The sequence below is a fragment of the Marmota flaviventris genome, chromosome 5 (assembly GCF_047511675.1).
Source record: "Marmota flaviventris isolate mMarFla1 chromosome 5, mMarFla1.hap1, whole genome shotgun sequence".
Classification (NCBI taxonomy): domain Eukaryota; kingdom Metazoa; phylum Chordata; class Mammalia; order Rodentia; family Sciuridae; genus Marmota; species Marmota flaviventris.
Window position 1 is genome coordinate 11,889,364 of NC_092502.1, and position 12,143 is coordinate 11,901,506.

General features: G+C 53.2%; 1 protein-coding gene across 1 annotated transcript in view; it reads right to left on the minus strand.

Moving 5' to 3' along the window:
• Positions 1 to 2,619: 2,619 nt before the first annotated feature.
• Dock2 (dedicator of cytokinesis 2) overlaps positions 2,620 to 12,143 on the minus strand; it is a 400,432-nt gene continuing 390,908 nt past the window's right edge. Inside the window, exons 47-52 of the mRNA XM_027938544.3 lie at positions 9,682 to 9,819; positions 7,649 to 7,776; positions 6,112 to 6,280; positions 5,261 to 5,381; positions 3,888 to 4,030; positions 2,620 to 3,121 (exon numbers count right to left, since the gene is read on the minus strand). Coding sequence (XP_027794345.1) covers positions 3,059 to 3,121; positions 3,888 to 4,030; positions 5,261 to 5,381; positions 6,112 to 6,280; positions 7,649 to 7,776; positions 9,682 to 9,819 — 762 coding nt within the window. The 3' untranslated portion in view covers positions 2,620 to 3,058. The remainder of the gene's footprint in view (positions 3,122 to 3,887; positions 4,031 to 5,260; positions 5,382 to 6,111; positions 6,281 to 7,648; positions 7,777 to 9,681; positions 9,820 to 12,143) is intronic.

Here is a 12,143-nt window from a genome sequence, read left to right on the forward strand (position 1 = left end):
TGGTGATCTGGAGGCAGGATGACTTCTGCTCGCGGCTTGGCAAAGCACCCCTAGGTCACAGAAGTGTGAGGGGAGGGTCCCAGCTGTGCTTTGAAGGCAGAGAGCAGAGTCTGGGTGCCCGGAGAGAGGGCAAGGGAGAGCCACAGAGGGACACCACGAGGAGGGGATCTGGGCATGGAGTTGGGCCAACCTGGGTTCCAGATCCACTCACTGAACTGCAAGTGAGAGGGCTGGACGGAGTGATCTCCAAGGCCCAGAACACTACTTCAGGAAAGGGGTGACACAGAGAGCACCCCATGCACACCATCCAACATTCCTTCCCCCTAAGGGCTTCAGAAAGACCTGGCTCATAGTAAGGGAGCATCCCGTGGCAGGAGGAGGGCTGTGCTGAAGACCTCTCCCAACCCTGGCTCGCCCTGGGAGCCGTCACCAACGTGGGGAAGACACCCTTGTAAGCATGGGTAGGATTGCAGTCTGACACTGAGCTGAGGTCAAAAGTAGAAAAAGAATGTATGCATCAACAAGTGGCTGTGCTCCTTACCAGCTGGATGACAAGGAAATATTGCAAACTCTACTCCTGGGCACTATAGTTAGATCCCCAAGTTATATGCTGAAAACCCCAAGTCATGTTAGTGTATTTGGAGGGGGGGCCTTGGAGGTAGTGAGGACTACGTAAGGTCTATGTGGGGTCATGAGGGTGGGCTTCCCAGTCTCCAGAACTGTAAGAAGTAAATTTCTTTTTAAAGTTCCAAGTCTCAGGCATTCACTTAGAGTGACAGAAAATATACCAAGGCTTTGGGTTTTGTTGCCAATATGATTGGGATTCTAGTATCTGCCTCATAGGATTGGTGTGAGGGTTTAGGACAAGAATGCAGAGTGTCTGACAAATGGCAGCCATGTTATTGGTTAGTGTCACTCTTACCAGTGTGTTGACATTCTGTGGACTCAGGGCATCGGGAATTCTCCTGGCCAAGTGCCCCGTGAGCCCTCCCCCTGATGACAGTCCTGACTGAGGCAGGATCCGACTCTCAAACAGTTCAAGAATCCCTGGGTTCGCTTTTTGCTGCACTTCTATGGGAAAAGTGGCCAAACCATTGGTATCCTCAGACCTTGTACGAGACTCAGGTATCGATCATTTTCAGAAAACAACTCAGGAAGGTTATTAGCAGGGCTGCAGGTTGCTGGGTGAGGAGATTAATGAGAGCAACACAAGTTTAGAGGCTAAAAGCTCGTTGTCCCTGGTTACAGCAAGTCTCTGAATCTGGGTGCTTTATAAGCCTACATTGGAGAGATAACACCCGCAGGTCCAGGGATTGGAGTCTTTTTTTCTGCAGGTGTGGGAAAAGGAGGAACCATTCTTTTTCTTATTGAGAATTTTTCCCCACGGGTAGTTGGGAGGGCTCACATTTCAAGGTTAAACGCCAGGATCTCATTTGTGCTGAGAGAAAAAAGCCAACCTGAGGATCTTACAGGTAAAACATGGAGAGGGGGGAAGGATGGACGGACAGGACAGAGGGCACATGGTACTCTGCTGTCTCCCCATGGAGCCTGGAAGGTGGCCAGGTGTTCAGCTCGTCAGCTGCTCCGGGCTTCTCTGCCCTGTGTACTCCCCTACACCTCTGCAAAGTGGAGTCAGTTGGATGCCAATCCCCAGGAGCATCGACTCGCTTCAGGAACCCAACCACCACCATGACAGGACAGAATTGTTGAGGGGAGAGGAACCCCCACCAGCCACCAGGTCTGGGGCTTGGAGAGGGAACACAGAGGCCACCAGGAAGAGAATGGGGTAGACTCAGGGCTGGCTTGTTCCCTAAAGGGGCCCAGAGACAGGACAGGGTGGGAGAGGTCCACACCTCCTGGGTTTGCACCCCAGCCTTTGCACTAAGTGTACAATCTTGGTCACTCCTTGTCCCTGGGCTTCAGTTTCTTCACCTGGCTAATAACTGTCCCACCCCCTGGAGACATTCTGTATATTACACAGTGCCAGGGACAGTCAGGGCTCCATACGTTGGAGCTGCTATCATCTCAGCCTTTATTGGACCTCAGGGCCTTGCCTCTCAGATGTGAGCTTCCAGCCCAAGGGCTCTAGATGGTTCTAGACCCGAGCTCCTCATTGCATGTACTTGATGTCACCCATGTCAATTTCCTTCCCAGGTGGGGTCCTCAGTCCCCTGCCAGGCCCTCCTGTGCAGTCTGTGGACATGAGGATGGTTCCATTCTCCTTTACTGCCACTGACCAGGCCTCCTCACCTTCCTTGGGTGAGTTCTCTGGGGATTCTTTTGTGGGGAGGGGAACCCACTTTGGAACCGGTGACAAGATCCAAGGTCTGGGCCATGAGTCCACTGGCCCCCAGATTCTTTTGCACTTGGCCAGGGTCTGTATCAGAGTGACCAGGCTCAGTGCTTGGCCATCTCTTTCCAGAAGTAGAGGATGTTGGTGTGAAAGTCTTCTCGGTGGACTTGCTCAGTGCCCCAGGGTTTGCCCCTAAAAGCCCAGAGTCATGGCGAGGTCCCTGGGGGTAACAGGAAGAAGTGGGGAGCTTTGATGTCAGGTCGGGCAGTGCCGGGCACTACAGCCCCCCATCTTCCTACCTGGGCAGAATTAGGCAGCAAGGCTGATTTAAACCACAGAACCAATTTTATTGTCAGTAAGAAAGAGCAATATTTTGGAGATGATAAGCTAAAAAAGGGCCTGGGTGGTTGTATTAAAAAATGTAAAGTACAAAACTATTAACTAAAAATAAAAAGGAATATTTAAAGGCTGTTCTGTTAAGTGTGGAGACTGAGAAAATGAAATGAAAACACAGTTCCTTGTACTGAGGGCTGCAGCTCCTTGTGGTTTGGGACTCCAGGGTGGGGCTTCCTTGTCCACCCACCAGCAGGTGGCTGCCCCGGGGAATGCTGGGCTCTTGCCACTCAAGTTCAGTCAGCCCCTCTGTGTCTTGCAATTGAGGACAACTTACAGGGAGGGTCTTCCCATGTTTTGAGGCTTTGGTGTCATAATTAGGCCTCTCCTCTTCTGGAAACTTCCCTCCCTGGCAGGTCTGGTTGGCAGCATCTAAATGTCGGTGGATGAGAAGTCTGGGATCTGCTTGCCTTCCTCGTTGGATTTGCTTGTCAGCTGTGGGGGAGATAAACAGTAGTAAGACGGGATTCTCATGAGCATTGGCATGGAGCTCCCCGGCCTCTACATTGATTGCCCAAAGCCAAGTGAGCGAGCAAGAGTGGTCATGACCTTGAGCTTGGCCAGGAAGGTGGTGCTGGGCCACGGGTGGACCACAGCTTTGCTGTTCCATGACCACTTGCTGGCTGGGTGAACTTGCCAAACTGAGCCTTAGAAAACCCTCCAAGCCAGTGGAGGATCGAATGGGATGGTACCTGGGAGTGCTCAGCACCGTGCCTGACTCGCCGTGTACTCCCAGCAAACTTGTGGTTATTTTAGTAACACAGTTCTGGTTTACTATCACCTTGAGGATCAGAAGTGTTGTACTTTATTGATCGTGAGCAAAGAGCAACGAGAAATAAGAGGAGCCAGGACTTCGAGGTCAGTAATTCAAAGCTAACTTTAAATTGAAGAATTTTGTACAATGAATAGAATACGAAACTGCTCCCTTAACAACAAAAACAATTCAGCTTCCAAAGGCAGGCAGCCCCGCTATTGGGGCTCAGCCAGGAAAACCAAAGGGGAAACCACGGATTGGTACTGATGTCAGGGGCCCTGGTGGATGCACTGCTGGACAAGGTTCAGCCCTCAGTAGCCCCTGATCATGCCTCCTGGAAGTGGCCACATGTCCACACGTGCCCCGCGATGTACAAGCTACATACACATACATATCCTCATCTTCTCTGGACAGTGTCCTCTTCCTCCCACCCACCTGGGTCCTCACCATTGTCTTGAAGAACTGATTGACTTTCTTCCTCTTTAGCGTCTTCTTGTCACCGTCTGAGAGATGGAGGAAGGTCTGGCTGAGGCGAGGTGACACGTTGGTCTCCTCCAATCCGGGCACGCCAGCCACTGAGAGTGTGAGGGCTAGAAGCAGAGCAGAGACCCGGGAATGGGTAAGATGGAGGAGAGGTGGGCCCCGGGGATAGGAAGGGTGTCTCTGGAGGCAGATGGATCACATAGTGTGGGCAGGAGGCCCATCTTCTGCCATGCCAGGGACTGCTGAAGCCATGCTCTTGGGTGAGGAATGCCAAACCTACAGTCAGTGGCCTGCTCCAACTCCTGCTCTTGGCCAGAGCCTTTCCAAAGCTCCAGGCCTGGAGACATGGGGGAAGGCTTCGAGGTAGGGGACAGAAGTGAGCATGTCCCTCCTTTCCTGCCCAGCACCTGCATTTCTCCTTGCCACCCAAGGCAGGGGCTGGGGAGTGTGTCCCCCTGATGAAGCAACTGGATGGCCTGAGGGTCATTCCCCAGCTTGGAGTCCCAAAGACCCGAAAAATGGGCTACCACACTATTGGCTTTGGCATTGGCAATAAAAGCACAGAGCACCAGGTTGTCTCTGGGTCCACGGTGAGGATGGCTGTGCAGGGCTCTGTGTCGCTCACACACCAGCCTCAGGGCAGGGCCTGGGCCTAAGGTCAGCCTCCGCCACTTTCTAGCTGGCGACAGTCGATACTGAGGTTCTCAGTGCCTCAGTTTCCATGTGTGTGCAGCAGGGAGAGCGGCATTAGCTACTCCGTGGCTGTGAGTGCTGGGTAGAGGCCGGGGGTGGGGCAGGTAGGTGCTCAGGCACTAGCAGGTGCTGCCCTGGCCTTCTGTGGTCCACAAGGGCAGCCCTGTCCTTGCTCTTGGCGCAGAGCCTTCACGACGTAGTGACCACTGAGGACTGCTGCTTGCCATGCCCTCTGTGAATGAAACGCAGCCAGCCGTGAGTGGCCACCCTCCTCCCAGGACGGTGAGTGGTGGGAGGGAAAACGTGCCATCTAGGTGTCAAACACTCTGCAGCTGCGACATGTAAGTGGCAGCTTTTGTGAACCCAGAAATAGTTCTCCAGTTCTTTAAAAAAAAAAAAAAAAGCCACTGGTCTCGGGGTCATACCAAGGACAGACTTCTAGCCCTGGAGAGGCCCAGGTAACAGAATGCAGGGACAGCAGGTGCTCAGTGGGTTCTGAGGGACCCAGGCTTCCAGGGAGCCTTGCTGGCCTGGCTGCACCCAGAGGACTGGCTGTCAGCAGAGTCTCACCCCATGATGCCTGGTCCCCGCCGCAGTGCGGGACGGTCCCCATCCACCCACAAGGCTGGCGGCAGCATGCGTACCTGGGATGGTGGGCATGGACTGGCTGGCAAAGCTCATCTGAGAGAGGATGGACATCCTGTGGGGGATGGTCGCATGCTCCGACAGGTTGGTGTCGCTCATGAACTCGTGCTTCCTGGACAGCTGGACAAATGTAGCACAGGGGCTTAGAGTGAGGCAAACATGAGCCGGGAAAGGGGGAGGACGAGGGTGCTGACTGGGCTCCACAGAAAGTGAATTCATGCTGTTTTCTACCATTCCATGCCAGCGCCACGCAAGGCTGCACAGTTGTGTTCTCCGCAATGTCAGGAGTGTTGGAGGACACCGATTTCGACTATCAGGTGAACGTGCCCCTAGGATGGGGAGACAGAAACTACTTCCGCCTTCTCCCCTAGGTAAGAGCAGTCGGGCCCTGGGCAGGGGCTTCCTCCCCCAGAGGCATCTCTGCTGGCCCTTTAATCTGACAGCCCCCCTCTTGCCAGAACAGTGAGTTCCTCTCTCCCTCCCAAGTCCTCACGGTGCTTCAACAAACCGCATTTCCAGGGGGAAACGAGGACTGAACTCAGGGCTGTTTGATACTAAGTCTCATCATTAACTTATAAGACCCGAGGGCTCAAAGGCAGCCCAGTGAGGTTCTCATCTCCGCATCCCCACCCGGGTTACGGGCACCCAGAGGGTGCTGGTGGGGTCAGAGTTGCTCCCTGATTTGTCAAAGGACACACACAAACTCTGGAGTCTGGGGGCCTGGGTTCAAATCCTGCTGCATCCCAGCTGCCCTGGCTGCAGACACGGGCCTGGGCTTCACCTCCTTGCTTCCCAGATGCACCATGGAAGTGAGTCCACCCCTGGAGGGGGACCTGTCACTGCCACTCACCCGCTTCAGCTCTGACTCGGCTGCTGCTTTCTCGTCTGCGAACACCACGCTGCTCCTCTTGGACCTCTTCTTGGACCTCCGCAGCTTGACCTCAGGCAGCGTGCTCCCCGGGGAGATGGGCTCCTCTTCCACTTTCGGAGTCTTGGGTGGAGCTAATTCCAGGTCAAAGCTGAAGGATAAGTGGGACAGCAGTGGAAACTGCAGTTAGAGCTCCAGTGGGACTGCCTTGTGGGGACCCAGAGGGCCAGAGCAGACCTTCATGTTGACTGAGCTGTCACTACAGCGTCAGGGATGGATGAGCTAACCTTTCAGAGAATTTAGGGAGACAATTTTGAAAACATTCAAAATACAAGGTAAGGAGACTGAAGGTAGCAAGACTGATGGCAAGAAGATAAAACTGGTTAAAAACATGGATCTGGATTCGAATCCAGGCACTGCCACTTGAATGGATGACGGGGATTCTCCACTGTTTCCCTTAGTAGATGGGGGGGGGGGGTATTTGCACAACCTTAGAGATGAGGGCTGAGCACTTGGCAGGTGGCCTCTATTGTTGAAACAGTCACATTGGGCAGGGAAAAGCCAAAGGGTTCTAGGATGGTGGAAACGAGACAGCCAGGCCCCCTTGAAGAGGGCACATGCACCCCAGGGACCACCCGTCATGGCTTGCTGGCTGTGGAAAGCATGGCTCTGCCCTCGCCCACTCTATCAGCCTCAGAAATGAGGGACATTGAAGCCAGGACACCCGCACGGCTCCCTCGGGACGACCAACATCAGGGATGGAGTGCGAGTCACTTAAACAGCAAGTCCCCTGTCCTGACTTGATCTGTGACCCCTCGTGTTCTCTGAATAGCTGCAGTGATGCATCCTGTGACAAGGCAGGGCGATTTTATAGGGACAGATGTGACATGTGGCTCCAGACCGACCACCCCTCCCTCCAGGTTGAAGTGCTCGCACAGAACTCCTTAGGACATGGCTGGGGACAGTCTCCCCCCCACCCCCCACTCTGGCCCACTGGGAGGTCCTCACACAGGCAGCACAGGCCTCCCCTCTGTCCCGGGAGCCAGCTGCACACTTGGTGCTGTGCCTCCCTCTGCTCAAGCAGGAACTGCCACAGTCGCTGTGGCTGCTGCCCCCTCTGCGGTGCCTCCGCCTGACTCTCCCGAGGGAGGCACGGAACCTCTACCAGGTGAGTGAAGGGGTAAAGCAGGAGGAACCACGGGGTGTGGATGGTGTAGCAGCTGTGATGGAGACAGCCCATCTGAGTGGGAGGAGCTTCCTGGAGGGACGGGACCCCTATCAAGGGGTGAGAACATTCCAGATGGATGCAGGCTCTGTAAGGAGCTGTGGTTGCCCAACAGATCACTGGACTGGGGACCTGAGACTGCAGTGAGTCCCTCTGGGGCCTCAGGAAAATGACCTTTAAAAAATGGCCCAAGCCATGGACAGTTATGAGGCTTGAGAGCCTCGAGACTGAAAGGGGTGAGGCTGCTGGAGGGGTGGAGGGAGGCTCTTCTGGGGGTTGGGGACAGGGACTGACCTCTCTGAGGTGGTCTTGCTGGGAGTGCTGCAGTCAGAATTCATGGAGGCCAGAGAGATGATGGACATCTGCCTGTAGGAGCGCAGCATGGACCTGGGGCGGCCCACTCTCCTGTCGTCGAAGTCAGGCTGCAGGGGGAGAACAGGGTGATTGGCAGCTGGGGCCACGTGCCTCTGCCTTCCAGAACCATGGGGCCGAGCGGCCACCAGCACAGCGCTTCACGGCGGTGCAGGCTGGGGGCTGCTATAGAATGAAGAATTCAGCTGGCCTCTGTCCCTGGCTCCTGGGAGATAACCTCTAAATCCTTTACATTTTCTATGACAGGAGTGTCTTTGCTATTCATGGTGGCCCTGGGGACCACATCTGACTTTAATGAGAGAGCTCAGAATGGGGGCTGGCCATGCCAGAAAGACCAACCCTGTCATTACAGGGCTGAGACTTCGAGCCATGTGATGTCAGCTCAACCTCTAGGGAGGGGACAGGACTGAGAGATGGATTTCAATCCAGTGGCCAGTGCCTCACCATCAGGACTTCATCATGAAACCCCAATGGGAACCTTGGACACATAAACTCAGGAGAAATCCCAGTGGGTAATTATACATTAAGGTGTCAGAAGTAGGGTGTGTCCTTAGGGCTTGGAAACTCCTAGAATGCACTCTATGCATGTCCTTTCTTTTCTTGAGTTCATGGGGACTGGACCCAGGGGCACTCTACCACTGAGCTTCATGCCCCAGATCTTCTTATTTTGAGATGGGGTCTTGTGAAGTTGGTAAGTCTGGCCTGGAACTGGCCATCCTCCTGCTCAGCCTCCTGGGTGGCTGAAGTTACTGGCGTGCACCACGGCACCTAACTCGAATATGCCTCTTCATCTCGCTCATCCTGATTTGATCCTAACCAGAAGCTCCTCCCATATGATGGGGTTACATATTGATGAATCCATCATAAGTGGAAAAGATCACAATTTAAAACCACATGGAGTCCACCTGGCCTGCTGACATCCGGGCTTAGTGACACAGTGCACTGAAGGGGTCAGCTGGGAGCCGTGCTTCCAAAGCCTAGGGGCTTGAAAGAGTATGTTCCGCGTAGCACCAGCTCAGGAAAGATCGAAATTCAAAACACGATTCCCACTGACTGCATATTGCTGTCATATTATCATAAAGTCAAAAAACCATTGAGTGGAATCATCATAAGCAGGCACCATCTGTGTAGTGCTTTGTGTTAGCAGATTAGCAGACCTAAGGGGTAGTGGGAAAGCTCCCAGTGTGCAGCCAGGTGGGCAGCAGTGTGGATGGGCCAGGACCCTGGAGCTTGTGGCCGGGCCCTAAAGGGAGAGACTATGTTCTGAACCTGGGAACCTTGACTTAAATTCAGTTATTTGGCATTGGAATTGCCCTGCAGGAGCTGCCTGCGGGGTGCTGGCAAGGCCACCTGTCCTGTGGAGAAGACCCGAGGTTCTTCCAGGAACCCGCCTTCCTGTCTGGATCTCTGAAAATGAGAGGGTCGGATCTGACGGTCTCTAAGGGACTGCACAGCCTTGACATTTTACTGTTCCACTTTATGGGGAAGAGGATAAAGATGATGTCCCTGGGAGCAACAGGCCAACAGCCTCTTGAGGCCACAGAGCTCGATGGCCAAAGCAGTGGCTCTGGTGTCAACACAGCAAGTGTGAATCCTGACCTTCACTCACTCTCTCCGTAACCTTGGGCAGGTTGACACCTCAGAAGAGACACAGAGGTTGACAACCACTCCTCCCTGCCAGGCTCCGGATGATTAACTGGCCCAGTAGATGTCAAACGCTTACTTAGATCAGGCCTGGCATGTAGTACGCACATCAGCAATGAGGTGATACAGTCCCTTGAATAACTGGTATCCATTCTTGGTGACTTTGAAAGGGTCAAGTTCATAGGAGGGCCTCCCTGGGTCAGCTCCAGCAATCCCGGCTCCCGGAGGGCAGGATCCTCTGCTGGGCCTCTTTGGGCTCCAACTCCCCTGGTCCCTCTCCCCCCTTACCCAGACACAGGGACCCTCCGTACCATCTCTCGTACGCCATACTCCTTCTCCACCTTGACTTTCAGGTTCTTGAAGCATTCCTCCATCCGGTCATGGAAGGGCCGAAGGTTTTCTGACACTCTCTTCTCATGGATCTTGATCCCAGCTCCCAGGAAGGGGATCTGGAAAGGAAAGAGGTAAATGACTATCCACAGCCTGGCCAGATGGGCCCCCACCTACAAGGTCACGTCTGCCTGCTAAGAATTCATCAAGAGTTTCAGGGTCTTGGGAGACCTGTAAACAACCCTGGGAAACCAGGAAAACTACAACCTTGGAGCTTGCTCTAAAGGGGAATAGATCTCCAGCTGCCTGGCCTCACGGAGGTTGGACGGTCCTACCCCATCAGAGGTCACGTGCTCTGGAAGGCAATCTACTGAAGGAGAGACCAGAGGGGAGGAATCTCTGAGCTTTTACCTAAAGTCACCCCTAAGAGGTTCTTGAATATCTGAAGGTGAACTGGGAGGGAAGAAGGGAGTGGCCACAGCCTCACCTCCCAGCATGGAGGTGCAATTAGACCTGATGTGGTTGCTGAGGGTGGATACAGATGTGTTGATATCAAAGTTGACCACCAATAGGGAATTTCCAAAGTGATGTTAAAAACCTTGGGAAGATGAGGGAGGAGGGGAGAACTGGTGGGAGGGAAGTAAAGTCTTGTCCACCAAACAGGTTAATAGATTCCATCCCAAAACTAGCTGTGTCCAAGGAGAGCTATGGGGTTACTACCAGGAGGAGAAGCTGAGAATGGGTCACATGGCACAAAGGAGAGTACCTACAGAGGATTCTTTGGGGAAAAATTTTAATATTCCCATGATGGCAAAGATATTTCTGCCTCCTGCCCTTGGAGTTCTTGCCAAAATGGCAAAGTAAAGAAGAAACTGAAATCAGTAGTGAACTTGGACACATCTAGGAACTTGCCCCACAATGTGCAGGGGGAGGTGGGCGGAGGATGGTAACTGACCTTCCAGGGCAGAGGAGGGAGTTGGTGATGAGACCCATCTGCCTCTAGGAACCTGGGGAGGGGGTGGTGGTGGTCAGGCAACAGGTGCCTCAGGAGAGCCCGAGTGGGTAGGCCAGAAGCAGACGGGTGGGTTGAAACTCTGAACCAGGGGCTATCAGATCACCAGGGGCCTGCTGCTTCACCTGTGACCAGGTACAATGCCTTCTCATCCCTCCAAGAAGCAGGAGCTTATTCTCTAGAATTATTAGAATAAGAAGCTTGGGATTGAGGGGTAACAGGCCCAGCAGAGAGCAGGGTGAAAGTCTGCCTAGAGATGCTGAGACCTGTACTTTCCAAGTCCCAAACTGCCTGCAGTGTGGCAGCTGGGAGGATCTGCCCACCCAACAGCTGGAAAGCATCTGTCTCGGGAAGGAAAGGGTCCCAGGTAGATAGACATCTGGATGGCCATCCAGTTGGCCAGGCCCTGTCGCAGGTTCGCAGATTTTTCATGTGGCTCTGAATTATGAAGAGTTGGCCAACGATTGCCAGCTACTGGAGGAAATTCTCCAACAGGAAAGAAAGCCAATAAGAAGGAACAAATAAGCAAATGAATCAACTTGGAAGAAACAGAGACTGTAGAGGGCCTAAGAAAATATTTTTAAATTAATATATGAATACAAAAGATCTTTCATCAATAAAGACTTTATGTAAGAGAAGAAGGGATTATGGGAGTACTGCATATCAAATGCACTGAGATATATTTAGAGTTGTTAGTGGAGGCCAATTTATAGCTTTCTATATTAGAAAAGACAGAAAACGGAGTGAGTAAGCATCTGTCTCGACGGAGTGATAGGAAGCAGGGCTAAGATGCTGAACAGAGGTGCCTTAAACACAAATTTGCCACGGAGAGGAGTCGGGGCAGCAATGGAGAAGCCATATTTTGAGGAGAGTGTGGGAAGGAAAAAATCTGGAAATAAGCCCAGAGAGTCAGGAAGGCAACCTAAAGAACAAAGCAACTCGCAGTTTCAACCCAGTTCTTGGCCTGATAGGGGCAGGGAGTGTAGCACGCAAATACTTCTGGAATAGGGAAAGGGGCCGGTGCCAGTACCCCTACCACAGCACTCCACAGTCCTTGCTGCAGGAGGGCTTCATGGTCCTCAGCAGCTTCAAGTCCAGTCTAGGAAGCCGGCTGGTCTCAAAGTGACTCCTCTGCTCCAAAGAAAGAGCTCACTTTGGACCTCCTCCAGCCCCCCAGCTCTCAAAGTATACAATGGCCAAACAAAGCTTTCCAATCACTCCTCCCCTGTGTCCCATCTGTCCTATCTCACACTTCTACACAAACTCCTAAGGGAACTACTGCCCTCTTTTGTTAGTGGCTACCAGCCAAAACCTTCTTGCCAGAAGTTGTGGCCAGTGGCTGCCTTAGCTACAAACCCGAGCCCCACCTGGTTTTGCCCCTCAGATCTAGGTAAGGTCTATCTCCCCTGACCCACAACCTTGGGACAGTAG